This window comes from Tamandua tetradactyla, chromosome 8 (assembly GCF_023851605.1).
Source record: "Tamandua tetradactyla isolate mTamTet1 chromosome 8, mTamTet1.pri, whole genome shotgun sequence".
Taxonomy (NCBI): Eukaryota; Metazoa; Chordata; class Mammalia; order Pilosa; family Myrmecophagidae; genus Tamandua; species Tamandua tetradactyla.
The window spans coordinates 94,177,604-94,197,037 of record NC_135334.1 but is presented as its reverse complement, the minus strand read 5'-3'; the positions used below and the strand labels follow the sequence as shown (position 1 = coordinate 94,197,037).

The 19,434-nt window shown below is 38.6% G+C and overlaps 2 protein-coding genes across 4 annotated transcripts in view; one reads left to right on the top strand and one right to left on the bottom strand.

The window, feature by feature from the left end:
- LDHAL6A (lactate dehydrogenase A like 6A) overlaps window positions 1-19,434 on the bottom strand; it is a 156,599-nt gene that overhangs the window by 6,592 nt on the left and 130,573 nt on the right. The window lies entirely within an intron of this gene.
- TSG101 (tumor susceptibility 101) overlaps window positions 1-19,434 on the top strand; it is an 84,304-nt gene that overhangs the window by 26,034 nt on the left and 38,836 nt on the right. For both annotated transcript variants that reach the window (XM_077114181.1, XM_077114179.1), the window contains 2 exons: window positions 3-129; window positions 10,968-11,034. In XM_077114181.1, the coding sequence (XP_076970296.1) occupies window positions 3-129; window positions 10,968-11,034 (194 nt within the window). The remainder of the gene's footprint in view (window positions 1-2; window positions 130-10,967; window positions 11,035-19,434) is intronic.

Genomic DNA, 19,434 nt, shown 5'->3' with positions numbered 1-19,434 from the left:
AGCCACAGTCAGACTTGTTGGGGCTTATTCAGGTCATGATTGTGGTGTTTGGAGATGAACCTCCAGTCTTCTCGCGTCCTACTATTTCAGCATCCTACCCACCATACCCAGCAACAGGGCCACCAAATAGTAAGTACAGTTGAGATTCAATTTTAAAACTCATAAAAATAAGAGAACAGAAGGCCTAGTAAATAATTTCTAATGACTTCACTTTGCTTTTTAGCTTATCAAGTTAGTGAATTTTTTGGAGGAATTCTGAGGCCTCACATCAGCATGTACAGATTCCCACCAAAGTCTAGCACTGGGGCTTCCATTTGTGGGTAGAAATCTTAAAGTATGGATGTGCTGGTTTCTGAAATTGAGAAGAAAGAAAGCTGTAATAAAGCTAGAATTTTTCTAAAATTATGCATGCCATGGAACAGCCTTATTCAATTGACTTGGAAGCATATATATAACTTGAAAGGTAGACTGACCTCTTTCTCTTTACAATTCCAGGATCAGTTTTGTAGATAAGATACAATTATAAGTTGAACTAAGTCATTTGCATTCAGGTATTCTTGGTATATACAATTGGATATCTAGTTCTCAGCTTTCTTCCCAAGAATTCCCAAGCAATTCTTGATTTTTCCTTGTGTGGAGGTGGGAGTGGGGTGGAGCATGGAAACAGTATCAGTTCTCCCCAAATTGGTACACATTATCTCTATTATCTCTGATTTTAAAATAATTCTTAATAGAACTTTAAAATCACCCTAAATAATAGAGTTGGTTGTACTTATTCTTTTTTACTAAACCTCTATTGATTTAATTGTGTTTTGAGTTGTGCTTTTTTTTAATTTTAAGATTATAATTAACCAAATTTATCTCCTAAGCCAAATTTTTTGAGCTTTCATTTTTCTTCTACTGAAATTAACCTGTTCTTTTTTAATTCATTCTATTTTGAGGAGCGTGTTGACTCACAAGCTGAAATTGAAATCTAAAGGAAGGGACATTTTTAAAAAACATTTTATTATGAAATAGAACATATATACAAAAAAGCAATGAATATCAAAGTACTTTTTTGCTGTTTAAAAAAAAACAACAAAAAAAGATTTTTAAAATCTTTTTTATTTTTTATTTTTGAAGAGTACATTTTAAAAGTATGATGTATATCATAAATACAAAAGTTACCTAAAACGTATAGGTCCAATTTAAAAATTATTTATAAAGCAAACATCCATGTAACTGCCACCCAAGGTCAAGAAGTAGAACATTGCCAAAACCCCATAAAGCTCCCTGAATGCTCTTTCCTGATCATAAACTCAACTTCTTCCCTAGAGTCAAAGTACATTTGAACAAGTAGTTATAGAACAAATTTCAAAGGATGGTATGGGTTACAGTTCCACAATTTCAGGTATTTCCTTCTAGCTGCTCTAAAACACAGAAGACAAAAAAGAAATCTCAATATAATGATTCAGTAGTCATTCTCATTTGTTAAATCCTGTCATTGTTACAACTCCTCTTCCTCCTTTGATCCTTCTCCCAGTCTTTAGGGATATTTGGATAATGACCATTCTAACTTGAAAAGAAGAGATATTTTAAACCCATTTACTTTTTCTTTCCTTCCCAAAACAAGCTTGGTTTTAGCACTCTTAATAGAGATTTTGGTGGTTCTTTCACTCTTAACAGAGATTCTGGTGGTTCTTTCAGACAAGAAATTTATTTTCATCTTATTTAATTCTGTTACCTCTATTACCTGAGATTAGAGAATCTTACTCATTTAAGTTTGAAATCTCAGTTCTCTAGTTTTATCATTCATATTTAATAGCTCAAATACTATGATCATTTAGGATAAAGAGCTTTTATTTAGGTTGTCTCCTACATATATAAGTGTGTGTGTGTGTATATATTTTTTTTTATTTTTTTAACCCCCTACATTTCCTCCAGTATTGCACTGACATAGGCAGTGCAGCATTCCAGAGACCACACTTCACTCACTGTACGCATTCTAGAATTTATTTGTCAGTTACTAAAAGAGACTCGTTTATTGCCTATAATTGTACACCCATTCCAGTTTTAATAAATTTCGTATTTAGACAACATTCATTATTATTACGTATTATATTTTAGGTATGACTATAAAGAAATGAAGGCCTGAATTCCATCCCCCCCACTCCAAATTGAGAAAATCTACACTTCCATTATTATCATTACGCAAAACATTTTTTATCTTCTCTTTTAAGATGACTGTTGCACTCATTATGAGTCATGTTAACAAAAAAAAAGCGCTTATAGTCAAACCTTATTTTTTAACCAATAATAATAGTCAACATATGTGTCAGAGCTAATAAGCACTTCATACACATTCTCATTCAAGCCTCGTAATAACCCCACGTTATTTGGCCCTTTTCAAGCAAACAAAAACAAAAAAAAACCCTATAGCTCAGATGCAGCTTCATTCAGTATTTTAACATGATTACTTTACAATTAGGTATTATTGTGCTGTCCATTTTTGAGTTTTTGTATCTAGTCCTGTTGCACAATCTGTATCCCTTCAGCTTCAATTACCCATTGTCTTACCCTGTTTCTAACTCCTGCTGAACTCTGTTACCAATGACATATTTCAAGTTTATTCTCGAATGTCCGTTCACAACAGTGGGACCATACAGTATTTGTCCTTTAGTTTTTGGCTGGATTCACTCAGCATAATATTCTCTAGGTCCATCCATGTTATTACATGGTTCACAAGTTTATCTTGTCTTAAAGCTGCATAATATTCCATCGTATGTATATACCACAGTTTGTTTAGCCACTCTTCTGTTGATGGAGATTTTGGCTGTTTCCATCTCTTTGCAATTGTAAATAACGCTGCTATAAACATTGGTGTGCAAATGTCCGTTTGTGTCTTTGCCCTTAAGTCCTTTGAGTAGATACCTAGCAATGGTATTGCTGGGTCATATGGCAATTCTATATTCAGCTTTTTGAGGAACCGCCAAACTGCCTTCCACAGTGGTTGCACCCTTTGACATTCCCACCAACAGTGAATAAGTGTGCCTCTTTCTCCGCATCCTCTCCAGCACTTGTCATTTTCTGTTTTGTTGATAATGGCCATTCTGGTGGGTGTGAGATGATATCTCATTGTGGTTTTGATTTGCATTTCTCTAATGGCCAGGGACATTGAGCATCTCTTCATGTGCCTCTTGGCCATCCGTATTTCTTCTTCTGGTAGGTGTCTGTTTAAGTCTTTTTCCCATTTTGTAATTGGGTTGGCTGTCTTTTTGTTGTTGAGTTGAATAATCTCTTTATAAATTCTGGATACTAGACCCTTATCTGATATGTCATTTCCAAATATTGTCTCCCATTGTGTAGGCTGTCTTTCTACTTTCTTGATGAAGTTCTCTGATGCACAAAAGTGTTTAATTTTGAGAAGCTCCCATTTATTTATTTCCTTCTTCAGTGTTCTTGCTTTAGGTTTAAGGTCCATAAAACCACCTCCAGTTGTAAGATCCATAAGATATCTCCCAACATTTTCCTCTAACTGTTTTATGGTCTTAGACCCAATGTTTAGATCTTTGATCCATTTTGAGTTAACTTTTGTATAGGGTGTGAGAGATGGGTCTTCTTTCATTCTTTTGCATATGGATATCCAGTTCTCTAGGCACCATTTATTGAAGAGACTGTTCTGTCCCAGGTGAGTTGGCTTGACTGCCTTATCAAAGATCAAATGTCCATAGATGAGAGGGTCTATATCTGAGCACTCTATTCGATTCCATTGGTCGACATATCTATCTTTATGCCAATACCATGCTGTTTTGACCACTGTGGCTTCATAATATGCCTTAAAGTCAGGCAGCGCGAGACCTCCAGCTTCGTTTTTTTTCCTCAAGATGTTTTTAGCAATTCGGGGTACCCTGCCCTTCCAGATAAATTTGCTTATTGGTTTTTCTATTTCTGAAAAATATGTCGTTGGGATTTTGATTGGTATTGCATTGAATCTGTAAATCAATTTAGGTAGGATTGACATCTTAACTATATTTAGTCTTCCAATCCATGAACACGGTACGCCCTTCCATCTATTTAGGTCTTCTGTGATTTCTTTTAACAGTTTTTTGTAGTTTTCTTTATATAGGTTTTTTGTCTCTTTGGTTAAATTTATTCCTAGGTATTTTATTCTTTTAGTTGCGATTGTAAATGGGATTCGTTTCTTGATTTCTACCTCAGCTTGTTCATTACTAGTGTATAGAAAAGCTACAGATTTTTGAATGTTGATCTTGTAGCCTGCTACTTTGCTGTACTCATTTATTAGCTCTAGTAATTTTGTTGTGGATTTTTCTGGGTTTTCTACATATAGTATCATATCGTCTGCAAACAGTGATAGTTTTACTTCTTCCTTTCCAATTTTGATGCCTTGTATTTCTTTTTCTTGTCTAATTGCTCTGGCTAGAACTTCCAACACAATGTTGAATAATAGTGGTGATAGTGGACATCCTTGTCTTGTTCCTGATCTTAGGGGGAAAGTTTTCAATTTTTCCCCATTGAGGATGATATTAGCTGTGGGTTTTTCATATATTCCCTCTATCATTTTAAGGAAGTTCCCTTGTATTCCTATCTTTTGAAGTGTTTTCAGCAGGAAAGGATGTTGAATCTTGTCAAATGCCTTCTCTGCATCAATTGAGATGATCATGTGATTTTTCTGCTTTGATTTGTTGATATGGTGTATTACATTAATTGATTTTCTTATGTTGAACCATCCTTGCATACCTGGGATGAATCCTACTTGGTCATGATGTATAATTCTTTTAATGTGTTGTTGGATACGATTTGCTAGAATTTTATTGAGGATTTTTGCATCTGTATTCATTAGAGAGATTGGTCTGTAGTTTTCTTTTTTTGTAATATCTTTGCCTGGTTTTGGTATGAGGGTGATGTTGGCTTCATAGAATGAATTAGGTAGTTTTCCCTCCACTTCGATTATGTTGAAGAGTTTGAGGAGAGTAGGTACTAATTCTTTCTGGAATGTTTGATAGAATTCACATGTGAAGCCGTCTGGTCCTGGACTTTTCTTTTTAGGGAGGTTTTGAATAACTAATTCAATCTCTTTACTTGTGATTGGTTTGTTGAGGTCGTCTATTTCTTCTTGAGTCAAAGTTGGTTGTTCTGTCTTTCCAGGAACCTGTCCATTTCTTCTAAATTGTTGTATTTATTAGCGTAAAGTTGTTCATAGTATCCTGTTATTACCTCCTTTATTTCTGTGAGGTCAGTAGTTATGTCTCCTCTTTCATTTCTAATCTTATTTATTTGCATCCTCTCTCTTCTTCTTTTTGTCAATCTTGCTAAGGGCCCATCAATCTTGTTGATTTTCTCATAGAACCAACTTCTGGTCTTATTGATTTTCTCTATTGTTTTCATGTTTTCAATTTCATTTATTTCTGCTCTAATCTTTGTTATTTCTTTCCTTTTGCTTGCTTTGGGATTAGTTTGCTGTTCTTTCTCCAGTTCTTCCAAGTGGACAGTTAATTCCTGCATTTTTGCCTTTTCTTCTTTTCTGATAAAGGCATTTAGGGCAATAAATTTCCCTCTTAGCACTGCCTTTGCTGCGTCCCATAAGTTTTGATATGTTGTGTCTTCATTTTCATTTGCCTCTAGGTATTTACTAATTTCTCTTGCAATTTCTTCTTTGACCCACTTGTTGTTTAAGAGTGTGTTGTTGAGCCTCCATGTATTTATGAATTTTCTGGCACTCCGCCTATTATTGATTTCCAACTTCATTCCTTTATGATCCGAGAAAGTGTTGTGTATGATTTCAATCTTTTTAAATTTGTTAAGACTTGCTTTGTGACCCAGCATATGGTCTATCTTTGAGAATGATCCATGAGCACTTGAAAAAAAGGTGTATCCTGCTGTTGTGGGATGTAATGTCCTATAAATGTCTGTTAAGTCAAGTTCATTTATAGTAATATTCAGGTTCTCTATTTCTTTATTGATCCTCTGTGTAGATGTTCTGTCCATTGATGAGAGTGGTGAATTGAAGTCTCCAACTATTATGGTATAGTGTCTATTTCCCTTTTCAGTGTTTGCAGTGTATTCCTCACGTATTTTGGGGCATTCTGGTTCGGTGCGTAAATATTTATGATTGTTATGTCTTCTTGTTTAATTGTTCCTTTTATTAGTATATAGTGTCCTTCTTTGTCTCTTTTAACTGTTTTACATTTGAAGTCTAATTTGTTGGATATTAGTATAGCCACTCCTGCTCTTTTCTGGTTGTTGTTTGCATGAAATATCTTTTCCCAACCTTTCACTTTCAACCTATATTTATCTTTGGGTCTAAGATGTGTTTCCTGTAGACAGCATATAGAAGGATCCTGTTTTTTAATCCATTCTGCCAGTCTATGTCTTTTAATTGGGGAATTCAGTCCATTGACATTTAGAGTTATTACTGTTTGGATAATATTTTCCTCTACCATTTTGCCTTTTGTATTATATATATCATATCTGTCTTTCCTTCTTTCTACACTTTTCTCCATGTCCTCTCTTCTGTCTTTTTGTATCTGACTCTAGTGCTTCCTTTAGTATTTCTTGCAAAGCTGGTCTCTTGGTCACAAATTCTCTTAGTGACTTTTTGTCTGAGAATGTTTTAAATTCTCCCTCATTTTTGAAGGACAATTTTGCTGGATATAGGAGTCTTGGCTGGCAGTTTTTCTCTTTTAGTAACTTAAATATATCATCCCACTGTCTTCTAGCTTCCATGGTTTCTGCTGAGAAATCTACACATAGTCTTATTGGGTTTCCCTTGTATGTGACGGATTGTTTTTCTCTCGCTGCCTTCAAGATCCTCTCTTTCTCTTTGACCTCTGACATTCTAACTAGTAAGTGTCTTGGGGAACGCCTATTTGTGTCTAATCTCTTTGGGGTGCGCTGCACTTCTTGGATCTGTAATTTTAGGTCTTTCATAAGAGTTGGGAAATTTTCAGTGATAATTTCTTCCATTAGTTTTTCTCCTCCTTTTCCCTTCTCTTCTCCTTCTGGGATACCCACTACACGTATATTTGTACGTTCACATTGTCCTTGAGTTCCCTGATACCTTGTTCAAATTTTTCCATTCTTTTCCGGATAGTTTCTGTTTCTTTTTGGAGTTCAGATGTTTCATCCTCCAAATCACTAATTCTATCTTCTGTTTCTTTAAATCTGTCATTGTAGGTATCCATTGTTTTTCCATCTTTTCTACTTTATCTTTCACTTCCATAAGTTCTGTGATTTGTTTTTTCAGTTTTTCTATTTCTTCTTTATGTTCAGCCCATGTCTTCTTCATGTCCTCCCTCAATTTATCGATTTCGTTTTTGAAGAGGTTTTCCATTTCTGTTCGTATATTCAGCATTAGTTGTTTCAGCTCCTGTATCTCATTTGAACTATTGGTTTCTTCGTTTGACTGGGCCATATGTTCAATTTTCTGAGCGTGATCCGTTATCTTCTGCTGGCGTCTGGGCATTTAGTCAGATTTCCCCGGGTGTTCGACCCCACAGGTTGAAAGATTTTTCTGCGCAGTCTCTGGGTTCTGTTCTTCCTATCCTGCCCAGTAGGTGGCGCACGTGGCACACGCCTGTCTGTGGGTTCCACCAGCGAAAGTTGCTGTGGGTCCCTCAACTCTGGAAAACTCTCGCCGTAGGGGAGGTTCGGCAACCAAAGCGTCTTGGAAGAATGCCAGCCGGCCCGGGGTTCCAAACGCGGGGAGGGTCGCCGGCTGTCGCAGCACAGGAGAGCGTCCGGCCAAATTAGCTAGTCGGCCCGGGGCACCAAGCGTGGCGGGAGGGCGCCAGCTGTCGCAGCCCGGGAGAGTGCACTGCTCCCAGCCGACGGGGGAGTCACGTGTTTGGAAGGGATCCCCCGGTCACTGTTCTCCGCAGTCTGGGGATTTCCGACCCAACTATCTCAGTTGTTCCAGGGGGCCTCGTGTGGTGGGGGCACCAGCCGCCGCGGCCTAAGGGGACCGCCTGTCCAATTCTACCAGCTGGCCTGGGAAGGTGGAAGGGAGGGACTCCGGTCGCTTGCTGTCCCACCCAGGAAAGCCCGTGCCCCTTGGTGATCTCACCGGAGCTGGTTCTCCCAGATAGTCAGCCGTTCCAGGATGGGGTACGCTGTCCCTTTGATCTCCCTCGTGGCTCCGGGAGCTGCTCTGTATTATCTCCACTCCCCCAGTAGTTGTTCTGGAGGAGGAAAGGTGAGGGCGGCAAGGCTGTCGAGGCTGGTGGCGGAGGAGCACGGTGAAGGCGGGGAAAGAGGGCACCGTGTTGGTTGGAGAGCCGCCGGAGCAGGAGGGGGAGGAGGGGGGTAGGGAGGTCGGGCGGCTCGGCTGCTGCGGGGCGCGTGCGCCGCGCGGCGGTCCGGGGGAGAAAGAGAGGGGGTAGGGAGGTCGGCGGCTCGGCTGCTGCGGGGCGCGTGCGCCGCGCGGCGGTCCGGGGAGAAAGAGAGGGGGTAGGGAGGTCGGGCGGCTCGGCTGCTGCGGGGCGCGTGCGCCGCGCGGCGGTCCGGGGGCGAGGGGGTCGGGAGGTCGGGCGGCTCGGCTGCTGCGGGGCGCGTGCGCCGCGCGGCGGTCCGGGGGAGAAAGAGAGGGGGTAGGGAGGTCGGGCGGCTCGGCTGCTGCGGGGCGTGCGCCGCGCGGCGGTCCGGGGAGAAAGAGAGGGGTAGGGAGGTCGGGCGGCTCGGCTGCTGCGGGCGCGTGCGCCGCGCGGCGGTCCGGGGGAGAAAGAGAGGGGGTAGGGAGGTCGGGCGGCTCGGCTGCTGCGGGGCGCGTGCGCCGCGCGGCGGTCCGGGGGAGAAAGAGAGGGGGTAGGGAGGTCGGGCGGCTCGGCTGCTGCGGGGCGCGTGCGCCGCGCGGCGGTCCGGGGGAGAAAGAGAGGGGGTAGGAGGTCGGGCGGCTCGGCTGCTGCGGGGCGCGTGCGCCGCGCGGCGGTCCGGGGGAGAAAGAGAGGGGGTAGGGAGGTCGGGCGGCTCGGCTGCTGCGGGGCGCGTGCGCCGCGCGGCGGTCCGGGGGAGAAAGAGAGGGGGTAGGGAGGTCGGGCGGCTCGGCTGCTGCGGGGCGCGTGCGCCGCGCGGCGGTCCGGGGGAGAAAGAGAGGGGGTAGGGAGGTCGGGCGGCTCGGCTGCTGCGGGGCGCGTGCGCCGCGCGGCGGTCCGGGGGAATAGAGAGGGGTAGGGAGGTCGGGCGGCTCGGCTGCTGCGGGGCGCGTGCGCCGCGCGGCGGTCCGGGGAGGAAGAGGGGGTAGGGAGGTCGGGCGGCTCGGCTGCTGCGGGGCGCGTGCGCCGCGCGGCGGTCCGGGGGAGAAGGAGGGGGTAGGGAGGTCGGGCGGCTCGGCTGCTGCGGGGCGCGTGCGCCGCGCGGCGGTCCGGGGGAGAAAGAGCTATTTGGCCCTTTTAACTGCTTTCTAGCCAGTCTTAGATCCAAATGATATTTGTTTCCGAAAATTAAAATTGAAGGGTTTGGTGGAATTATTAGCTTTTCAGAACTTTAGAGTTTGGGGGTGGCAAAGGAAAATTGCTTGTAATTATGAGGAAACTGCTTATAACTACAGGGTAGTGGACTGTGTGAGAGTGACATTAACATGGCAAAGAGGGAGGTGGCTTGCGTGAGAGTAACAGTAGCCTGGGAAAGACTAGGTATTTTGCTGACACTTAATACTGGCCTCATCTTTTCATAAAGTTGTTAGAACCAATTGTCCTTTGTGTCTGGGAAGAACAGTTTTTGTTTTTTATTGGAATCCAACAATTGTGACATTTTGAGAAGTTTTTCCTTTATGAAATAGTATTGAACATCATCCTAGTTTCAGTATGCTTAAAAAAATATGGCATCTGTAGTAGTCATCCTAACCAGACGACTGTGACCCTGATAATTGGTGTGCTCACCAACTCTAATAAAGGCTTCTACGGTCCTTCTTGGTCTGAGCTCAGAATACTTTCCCACCCCCTTTCGTTCTGTGCTCTAGAAACTTAAACCTTGAAGATTCCACCTCTCTTGTCTTCAAGCCTTCATATACCATTAGTTTTGTTTACCCTTACTCTCTAAATTTGGATTAGGTGCTTTTCCTATATAAACCTATATATATTACCATATTGCCCTGCCATAACACATAATACTTTGTATTATTACTGCTTGCTTATTTATCTCCTCCACCAGACTTAAAGCACTTTGAGGCCACAAATTCTTTTTTTTTTTTTTTCCCTTCAAATCACGGGTACCTTCCACATAGTATAGACACTAAGCTACTTATTGATTGAATTAATGGCTTAAAGACTTCCTTGTATTCAGTGAGAAAAGTCCCACTGAGGAAAATGCGACTTAGTTCTATGCCCTAGTTCTAGAGTGTTCTCTTTAAAGATATATAAAGCTTTCTTTCAGCTTGCTGTATATTAAACTTTTTCTTTAACATAATGCTTATAGAGTATTTCTAAACTTTTGTTTTATTTTTAACTACTCTGGCTGAATATAAGTATATAAAATACTATAATAGTACTTCAGATAGTAATTGAAGTCGTGAAGTCCTCAATCAAGCCAGCATAAATCAGCTGTGCTAACTGGTTAGTGTAGTTTTAAAGGAAATATCAAAAGATTTCTTAATTATAATAAAGAGGTCACTTTCTGAGAATTTGATCTTGGACCAGAAGAGGGCAGAATTACCTTGCTTTAAATCCCAAATTGAACTAGTTCCCCACTTAGGTTAAAAACACCTTGAGTGCTTGTAGAGCTGACCAGATTGACTAGCTGACTATTTGCCAGTAATTGTTTGTTGGAATTGTCATGAGTATTAGGTAACTCATGGGAATTCTATGATTTGAAAATATTTACTACTTGAAATAAAGAACTAATGTGGGTAGAGTGTTTTATTTGATGTTGAGATTTGGATTCTTTAACTCTTGACATTTTACTGTGTTTTGACAGTGATTTATCTTATTTGATAGCTAATGATTACATGTTGTTAAAAAATGTTAAATTGTTTTTAGCTTCCTACATGCCAGGTATGCCAAGTGGAATCTCTGCATACCCATCTGGATACCCTCCCAATCCCAGGTAATAAGAAATTATCTTTTGAATTATTGTATTAGAAATTCTGTCAGTTATGTGTAGCATCAAAATGACTTGCTGGCTAGGGAAATATAATAAATTTAGTTGCAATCTAATGGATGGTAAAACTCAGTTATTTGTGGAATTGTATGGTGTTATACATAATTCAAAGGAGTTTCTAGTCTACAGGTGTGTAGCATCCATTTTATTTACAAAGAGGAAAGGGGTTGGTTGGGTAGTGACAGTGTTCTTAATTGATTTTGGACCTTGAAATCTTTGCTAGTTCCCATTTAGGAACTTTGTATATATAATGTAGAAATCTGGGAAGTTAGTAGATTATTAGTTATAATAAATTCAGCCAAGAAGAAAATTATTTTAATATCTTATTTTGTTTAAAAACTTGCATTTTTCATAAGTTATAGGGAAACAATTAATGGTTCCTATGTAGGAGTCTTGTCCCATGATGTTTATTCATTCATTTCATAAGCTACATTACTACCAGCCTTTAATCTGTGTTTTTAATAAAATGTATACTTGTTCCAGTGGTTATATAGAGTACTTTCCAAAGGTGGTCTCTGGGTAACTTAAAATGCAGGGCTGATACATAATAGTATCCAGATGAGATTGCCAGCTACTCTAAGAATTAACAAGAAATTTTAAACTCAACTAGCACTTCTTAGTTTGATATAACCCAGTCACAGATAAATGTAGCCAAATTTCCTGAACACCTACCATGACTAAATACTGTATATTTATGGCATATATTTTTAGGATTTTTAAAGTTAAATTTTGCAAACTTGTTTCATTTCTAAGCCTTCCTTAATTCCAGGGACCAGCCTTATAAGGTAGTGAGCAGTCTTACACTTTAGATATGTAAGTAGAGACTAGTCTGTCAGGGACAATAGAAAACGATTCCTATGATAGTAATATATATGCAGGCTATATGTTTTAGATACATTGAGGTCCTAAAGTTTCTGATTAAATTCTAGAAATGTAGTCCTGTCAGAGGCCTTGAAATTGCAAGCCTGGATAATAAATGATTGCTAGTAAGAAGGAATTTTGGCATATTGAGAACTGGTATTGGAGAGGCACAATAAGGAAATGGATTTCCGAACAATAAAGCCATTTAAGAGAAACTTGTAGACAAAAATGAGGGGTGAAATCATTAAAAAAAAATTGTCAATATTCATTTGGCTAGGTTACCATTAAAGTATCCTTTGTAATCTTATTTGTAAGAAGTTCTTTTTTAAGGCAGCTGTTTTTCAAAAATTGTTTGTTTCTGCCTGTGGAATATAACCTTTCATCTTAAGATATTATATGCTGAAGAGTTAGTTGTTGAGGGTAACTATATTCAAATTGTCATCCGTATCTTTTTTTCTATATATGAAAGATCTTAAGAGAAAAGCCTCAGAACCTCTTTGAGAAAACTCCCTTTGTCCTAAAGGAAAATTAATAATCAATGACTCAGGAAGTTCTTTATTTAAAACAAAGAATAGTAAAGTCTTGATTCTGGCTATAAAAAGTTGAACTAGGCAATCTCTAGGTCTCTTCCAAATCTGAGGATCTTTTGGGAGTTTTTTTATAGTATCTGTAGCATGTATACAGGGAACTAACATGTATACATGTTAGTTTTGGTTCTGTTATACCTATTAGATATATTTTGGTATATCTATTAGAAATAGAAAGCATGTATTGAGATTATTAGGAAACAGTTCCTGATATCAAAAAAGGCAAAATCTTAAGTGCGGTAAGAAGTAAACAAAGCTTCAAAGGAGAGGTCACATCAAAGAAGGAAGGAACTTAGAGACAACTTCATAAATGAAAGAATTGGTTTTTGAGGATGACCATAAGAAGAAAATTAGATATTTGGAAGTAGAGGGAACAGCAATGAATCATAACTTTTTATAACTAGGAGGAAACTTGCTATCAAGTCCAGTCTGTTCATTTAATGTGAGCAGAAGTATGGAAGCCAAAAAAATATCAGGAAACAATAGGGTGTCACTCTGGTATGGCTGGGGAATACAGGATTATGAGTAAAGGAATTGAAGAGAATAAAGGTCCATCTTATGTATTCCACATCTCCCAGAATCTCTGATCCCTTCCAACTGAAATAATTTTCCACTAACCATCTCCTCAACTTTTTATTTACTATTTACTTCCTGTGTCCTTCTGTTTACAAGGATTGTGCCCTATTTTGATTATTGGTATTTTGAGGGAGACATGTATTCCTATTTTATTTCCTACCTTAAACACTTAGAAACAGTGCCTTGTAAGTTTTGAAGGGGGGTACCTAATGTAAAAGAGATAATAGTATTGGAAAATTATTATTATTATTATTATTTTGCTTTTTTTTATTAATTAAAGAAAAAAAGGAGAGATTAACCCAACATTTAGAAATCATTCCATTCTACATATGCAATCAGTAATTCTTAATATCATCACACAGATGCAAGATCATCATTTCTTAGTACATTTGCATCGATTTAGAAGAACTAGCAAAACAACAGAAAAAGATATAGAATGTTAATATAGAGAAAAAAATAAAAATAATAATAATAGTACAAAAAAAAAAGACAAACAAACAAACAGACCAAAAAAAAAAACCTATAGCTCAGATGCAGCTTCATTCAGTGTTTTAACATGATTACAATTAGGTATTATTGTGCTGTCCATTTTTGAGTTTTTGTATCTAGAACTGTTGCACAGTCTGTATCCCTTCAGCTCCAATTACCCATTATCTTACCCTGTTTCTAACTCCTGCTGGTCTCTGTTACCAATGACATATTCCAAGTTTACTCTCAAATGTCGGTTCACATCAGTGGGACCATACAGTATTTGTCCTTTAGTTTTTGGCTAGACTCACTCAGCATAATGTTCTCTAGGTCCATCCATGTTATTACATGCTTCATAAGTTTATTCTGTCTTAAAGCTGCATAATATTCCATCGTATGTATATACCAAAGTTTGTTTAGCCACTTGTCTGTTGATGGACATTTTGGCTGTTTCCATCTCTTTGCAATTGTAAATAACGCTGCTATAAACATTGGTGTGCAAATGTCCGTTTGTGTCTTTGCCCTTAAGTCCTTTGAGTAGATACCCAGCAATGGTATTGCTGGGTCGTATGGCAATTCTATATTCAGCTTTTTGAGGAACCGCCAAACTGCCTTCCACAGTGGTTGCACCATTTGACATTCCCACCAACAGTGGATAAGTGTGCCTCTTTCTCCACATCCTCTCCAGCACTTGTCATTTTCTGTTTTGTTGATAATGGCCATTCTGGTGGGTGTGAGATGATATCTCATTGTGGTTTTGATTTGCATTTCTCTAATGGCCAGGGACATTGAGCATCTCTTCATGTGCCTTTTGGCCATTTGTATTTCCTCTTCTGATAGGTGTCTGTTCAAGTCTTTTTCCCATTTTGTAATTGGGTTGGCTGTCTTTTTGTTGTTGAGTTGGACAATCTCTTTATAAATTCTGGATACTAGACCTTTATCTGATATGTCATTTCCAAATATTGTCTCCCATTGTGTAGGCTGTCTTTCTACTTTCTTGATGAAGTTCTTTGATGCACAGAAGTGTTTAATTTTGAGGAGCTCCCATTTATTTATTTCCTTCTTTAGTGCTTGGAAAATTATTTTTAAAACTCTTACATCAAAAAGGTCCTTAAAATTTTTGAAAAAGTTATTTGCTACATAGGGCAAATTGTTTGATAGTAATCAAAGTTGGAAAATACTGCTATTCAATTTTATTTTTTTGTACTCAAGAAAAATTGTTAACCCTAAATGTGAAGACTAGCCATGATGGGGCAATAGAACAACCAAGAGCAAAAAAAAAAAATAAATGTAGTTCCCTGGTGCTCATATCTCTAGACCTTAAAAGAGTATTTATTCTAATTTATTAAAATGCTCAGCAATATGATTACAGGTTGTCTTTGAAAAAGTATATAAAATAGGAGGAACTCAAGAAAATAGGACATTTCCTAGGTTTCAAAACATGATTCAAAATTTTCGATAATATTGACATTGTTTCCTTAGATTACTAAAAAGAAGGAAAGTAGCAATCAGTAGCCTCCAGCTTGGGTCGACTAACAACAAAAGCACTTTTTCCCTTTTTGATTTTGCCTTTAAACTCATGGATCAGAAATCACCATGGTTACACTGAAATAACATGGCAAGTCATCTATAAAATTTTCCATGATATTGTCAAGGACAACTTATAAAGTATAAACCAGTAGTACAAATAGGAGAATCTTTGAACAACCATACTGAAAAAGGATTTTTGATCATGAACGCAGAAAGAGTGCCTGCTAACAGGGCTCTGGGTTGGTTCTTTTTAATCAATAATTTGAATGGCATGCCAAGCAGAACTGCAAATGTTACTATGTTTTTAAAATGTATATACACTAGTAAAACATGTTCTTAATGTTAATCCATTCCTGTTGGTATAAACTTTTGATGAGGCTACTTTAGTTAAATAGAAACTTTTGATGAGGCTACTTCAGTTAAGGTGTGACCCACCTTATTCAGGGTGGGTCTTAAGCCTATTAGTGGAGTCCCTTATAAATTTAATGAATACAGAAAGAGAAACCACAGAAACAAGAAGCTGAAATGAACAAAACCCAGAATATAAGGGAGAGACCAGCAGATGCTGTGATGTGCCTTATTATGTGGCAGAGGAGCCAAGGGTCTGCTGGTAGCTGTTCCTCCAGAAGAAAGCAGAGTAAGAAACGATTGAGTTTGGGTGCATGTGGGCAAAGACTTACTGGCTTTAAGTCCTGCGGTGAAACTTAGATTTATTTCTTCAGAAGTACAGGGGGAATTTCTATGGGATTACAGGGGGAATTCAAATTCCTTTAAACAGGGAAACTCCTAAGGCTGCTAGAAATCACTAGCCCAGGACAAGATATAGGCCCAGAAAAAAACTTAGCATATGTTTTGGGCCAACATTCTTGATTGGAGGGCTAAACTGTGAAGAGGAGCATCAGCCAACGCAAAGCCAATTTGCAAAAACTGTGAAAGGTTGTAGTGGGAAACCAGGGACGAAGGCCTTCAGGAATGTTATGCGAAATTAGAACAAGCCGCGTCTATAGTTTCAGGAAGCAAGTGGTTTATTAGCTTGTGTGCATGGGACTCGGCCAAGTTACCTCTGTCTGAGCCCCGAACAAAAGGCAACCTTAGCTTTTTATAGACTGTATTACATGCCAGAGATAAGGTAAGCTTAATATGGTGACTGACAATGTTAAAGGAAAAACAATTGGCTAGTTTAAGGTGCAAAGCTGTGTTAGAGAAGCAGATGAGCTGTTAGGGGAGGTGTCTCCATCCCAGGAATTTGTTTTATCTCGCCTGTCTGAAGTTCTACCCATTCCTGGAGGCTAGGAGAGGGGTCCCTATCTCAGGAATGTGTCTTATCTCGCCTGCCTGCAGTTTCACCCATTCCTGGAGGTTAGGGGATTGGGTCCCTGTCCCAGGAATGTGTCTTATCTTGCCTGCCTGTAATTTCACTCATTCCTCGAGGCTATGGGAGGGGGGTTGGGGATTTTCCACAGAGGAGGCAACCAAACCAGAAGAGGGGTGGGGGTGGGGGGGGACAGGCCTGCCTTCTGCAAAGCCTGTTTGCTACAAGGTGTTTTATGTATTGGTTTGTTTGGTTTCATTGGCTCCCAACACTCAAGAAAATCTCTTGTCATCTCACTAGCTGGATATGAAGTAAAGAAACAGTCAGCTCAGGGACTAAATCCCAGAGTTAACACTTTAAAATACTTAAAATGTACAGTGTATAATTCAAGATTGCAAGACCAAAAGAAAAACAAAACAAAAAACAGCAGAAAATGATGGCCCATCCAAAGGAGCAAGATATGCAGAAAACAAAAATGTCTGTGGACATACCAGACAGACATTTAAAAAATGATCTTTAGTATGCTTTAGGATCTGAAGGAAACTTCAGAGAAAGAACAAAAAGATATCAGGAAAACAATGAACAATATGAGAGTCTCAATAAATAGAGAGAAAATTATAAAAGGAATCAGACAGAACTACTAGAGTTGAAGGCCACAATAACTGAAAGGAAAAATACTCAGGAGGGTTTCGATGGTATATCAGAGATGGCAGAAGGAAAAATCAGTGAACTCTAAGACAGGATTATTGAAATGAGTCAGGCTGAGGACCAGAAAGAAAAAAGAATTAGAAAAAGCCTGAGAGACCTATGAGACATCATTAAGCATACAGTGTACGCTTTATTTGAGTCCTAGAGGAAGAGAAAGGGACAAAAGGAATATTCAAAGACATAATGACAACAAACTTGGCAAAAGACATGAATATGCAATTCAAGAGGCCCACTGAACACCAAACAAGATAAACTTGAAATCACCCAGTCATAATGTGATCAAACTATCACATGCAAAGGACAAGGAGAGAGTTCTCAGTACTGCAAGAGGAAAGCAATGTGTTACAAGAGAGTACCATTAGACTGGGTGGCTTTTTCTCATCAGAAATCAGGGAGGCAGGGAAGCAGTGAATTTAAATACTTGCAATGCTGAGAGGAAACCATTGTCAACCAAGAATTTTATATCCAGCAAAACTGTGTTTCAAGACTGAGGGAGAGAGTAAAACATTTCAAATAAACAAATGCTGAGGGAATTCATTAACACTAGACCTACCCTACAGACAGACTGAAAGGAAAGAACACTAGACAGTAGATGAAAGTGGCAAAAAGAAATAAAGAATTCTGGTAAAGGAACCATTTGGGGAATTATAAATAATAGTACTGTTGTATTGTGTTTTTGGTATATAACTCCACTTCTTACTTCCTAAAGATGCTAAAATGCAAATGCAAAAATGTAATCAAAATCTATGGTTTTGGACATACAAAGTACTAAAAAAAGGTGGAGAGGACAGAGGGATATTAACAAAGTATATGTACGCTATTGATGTCAATTTGGTATCAAGCGAAACATGATTATTTTATATTTAGGACATTAAATTTTAATGCCATGATAGCCTCAAAGAAAATATATGAAAAATATATTCAGAAAGGAATAAGGGACACAATATGGTACAAAAGAAAATCAAAGAAATATGAAGGTAGGCATTAGCAGAAGAACTGAGGCTCAAAAAAGGTATAAAATTTGTAAAAAGTAAATAGCAGAACGGAAGAAGAAAGTCTTGCATTATCAATAGTTACTATAAATGTAAATGGATTAAACTCCCCAGTTAAAAGGCAGAGGTTGGCAGAATAGATTTAAAAAATAAAACTGTGACACAACTATGCTGTTTTAAAGAGATGCACTTGAAATTTAAAGACATAAGCGGGTTCAAAATGAAAGGATGGAGAAACATACCATGCAAGTAGTTACCAAAAGAGAGCTGGGGTAGCTATACTAATATCTGAATAAATACACTATAAATTAAAAACTGTAAAAAAAGGGACAAAGAAGGTCATTATATAGTGATAAAGAGTCAATTCAACAAAAAGTTGTAATAATTATGTCTGCACCTAACAGTAGAATCCAAAAATATATGAAGAAAATACTGACAGATTTGAAGGGAGTAATAGACAGTTCATCATTAATAATAAGAGACTTTAATATATCACTTACAGTAATGGATAGACCATCCAGACAAATGATGAAATAGAAGACTTGAACGATACTCCAAACCAACTACACCTAACAGATATACATAAAGAATATTTCAGTTAACAGCAGCAGAATACACATTCTTCTCTAGTACACATGGATCATTCTCCAGAATAAACCTTATGTTAGGTAACAAAGTAAGTCTCAATAAATTGAAAAATATTGAAATCATATGATGTATCTTCTCTGATCTCAGTGGAAGGAAGCTAGAAAGCAATAACAGAGGGAGAAAGGGAAAATTCACAAATATGTAGAAATTAAACAGTGTATTCCATCTTGAGGCAAATGAAAACACAGCACATTAAAATCATGAGATGTAGCAAAGGCAGTGCTGAAAGGGAAATTTATAGCGCTAAATACATTAAAAAAGAAGAAAGATCTCAAATGAAAGACATAACTTCAAAATTGGAGGATCTAGAAAAAGAAGAGCAAAGAAAATCCAAACTGAGCAAAAGGAAGGAAATAAAGATTAAAGCAGAGATGAATGAAATAGAGAATAAAAATTAATAGAATCAACAAAACAGTTTGGTTCTTTGAAAAGATAAATAAAATTGGCAACTCTTCAACTAAATTGATGAACACAAGAGAGAGGACACAACTAAAATAAAAATGAAAAGGGGGGATATGATCACTGACCCCACAAAAATAAAAATCGCTATAATAGGATGCTATTAATAACTCTATAATATAAAATTAGATAACCTAGATGAAATGACAGATTCCTAGAAACATACAGGCTTACTGCATTGATTCAAGATCTCAGCAAACCAAAA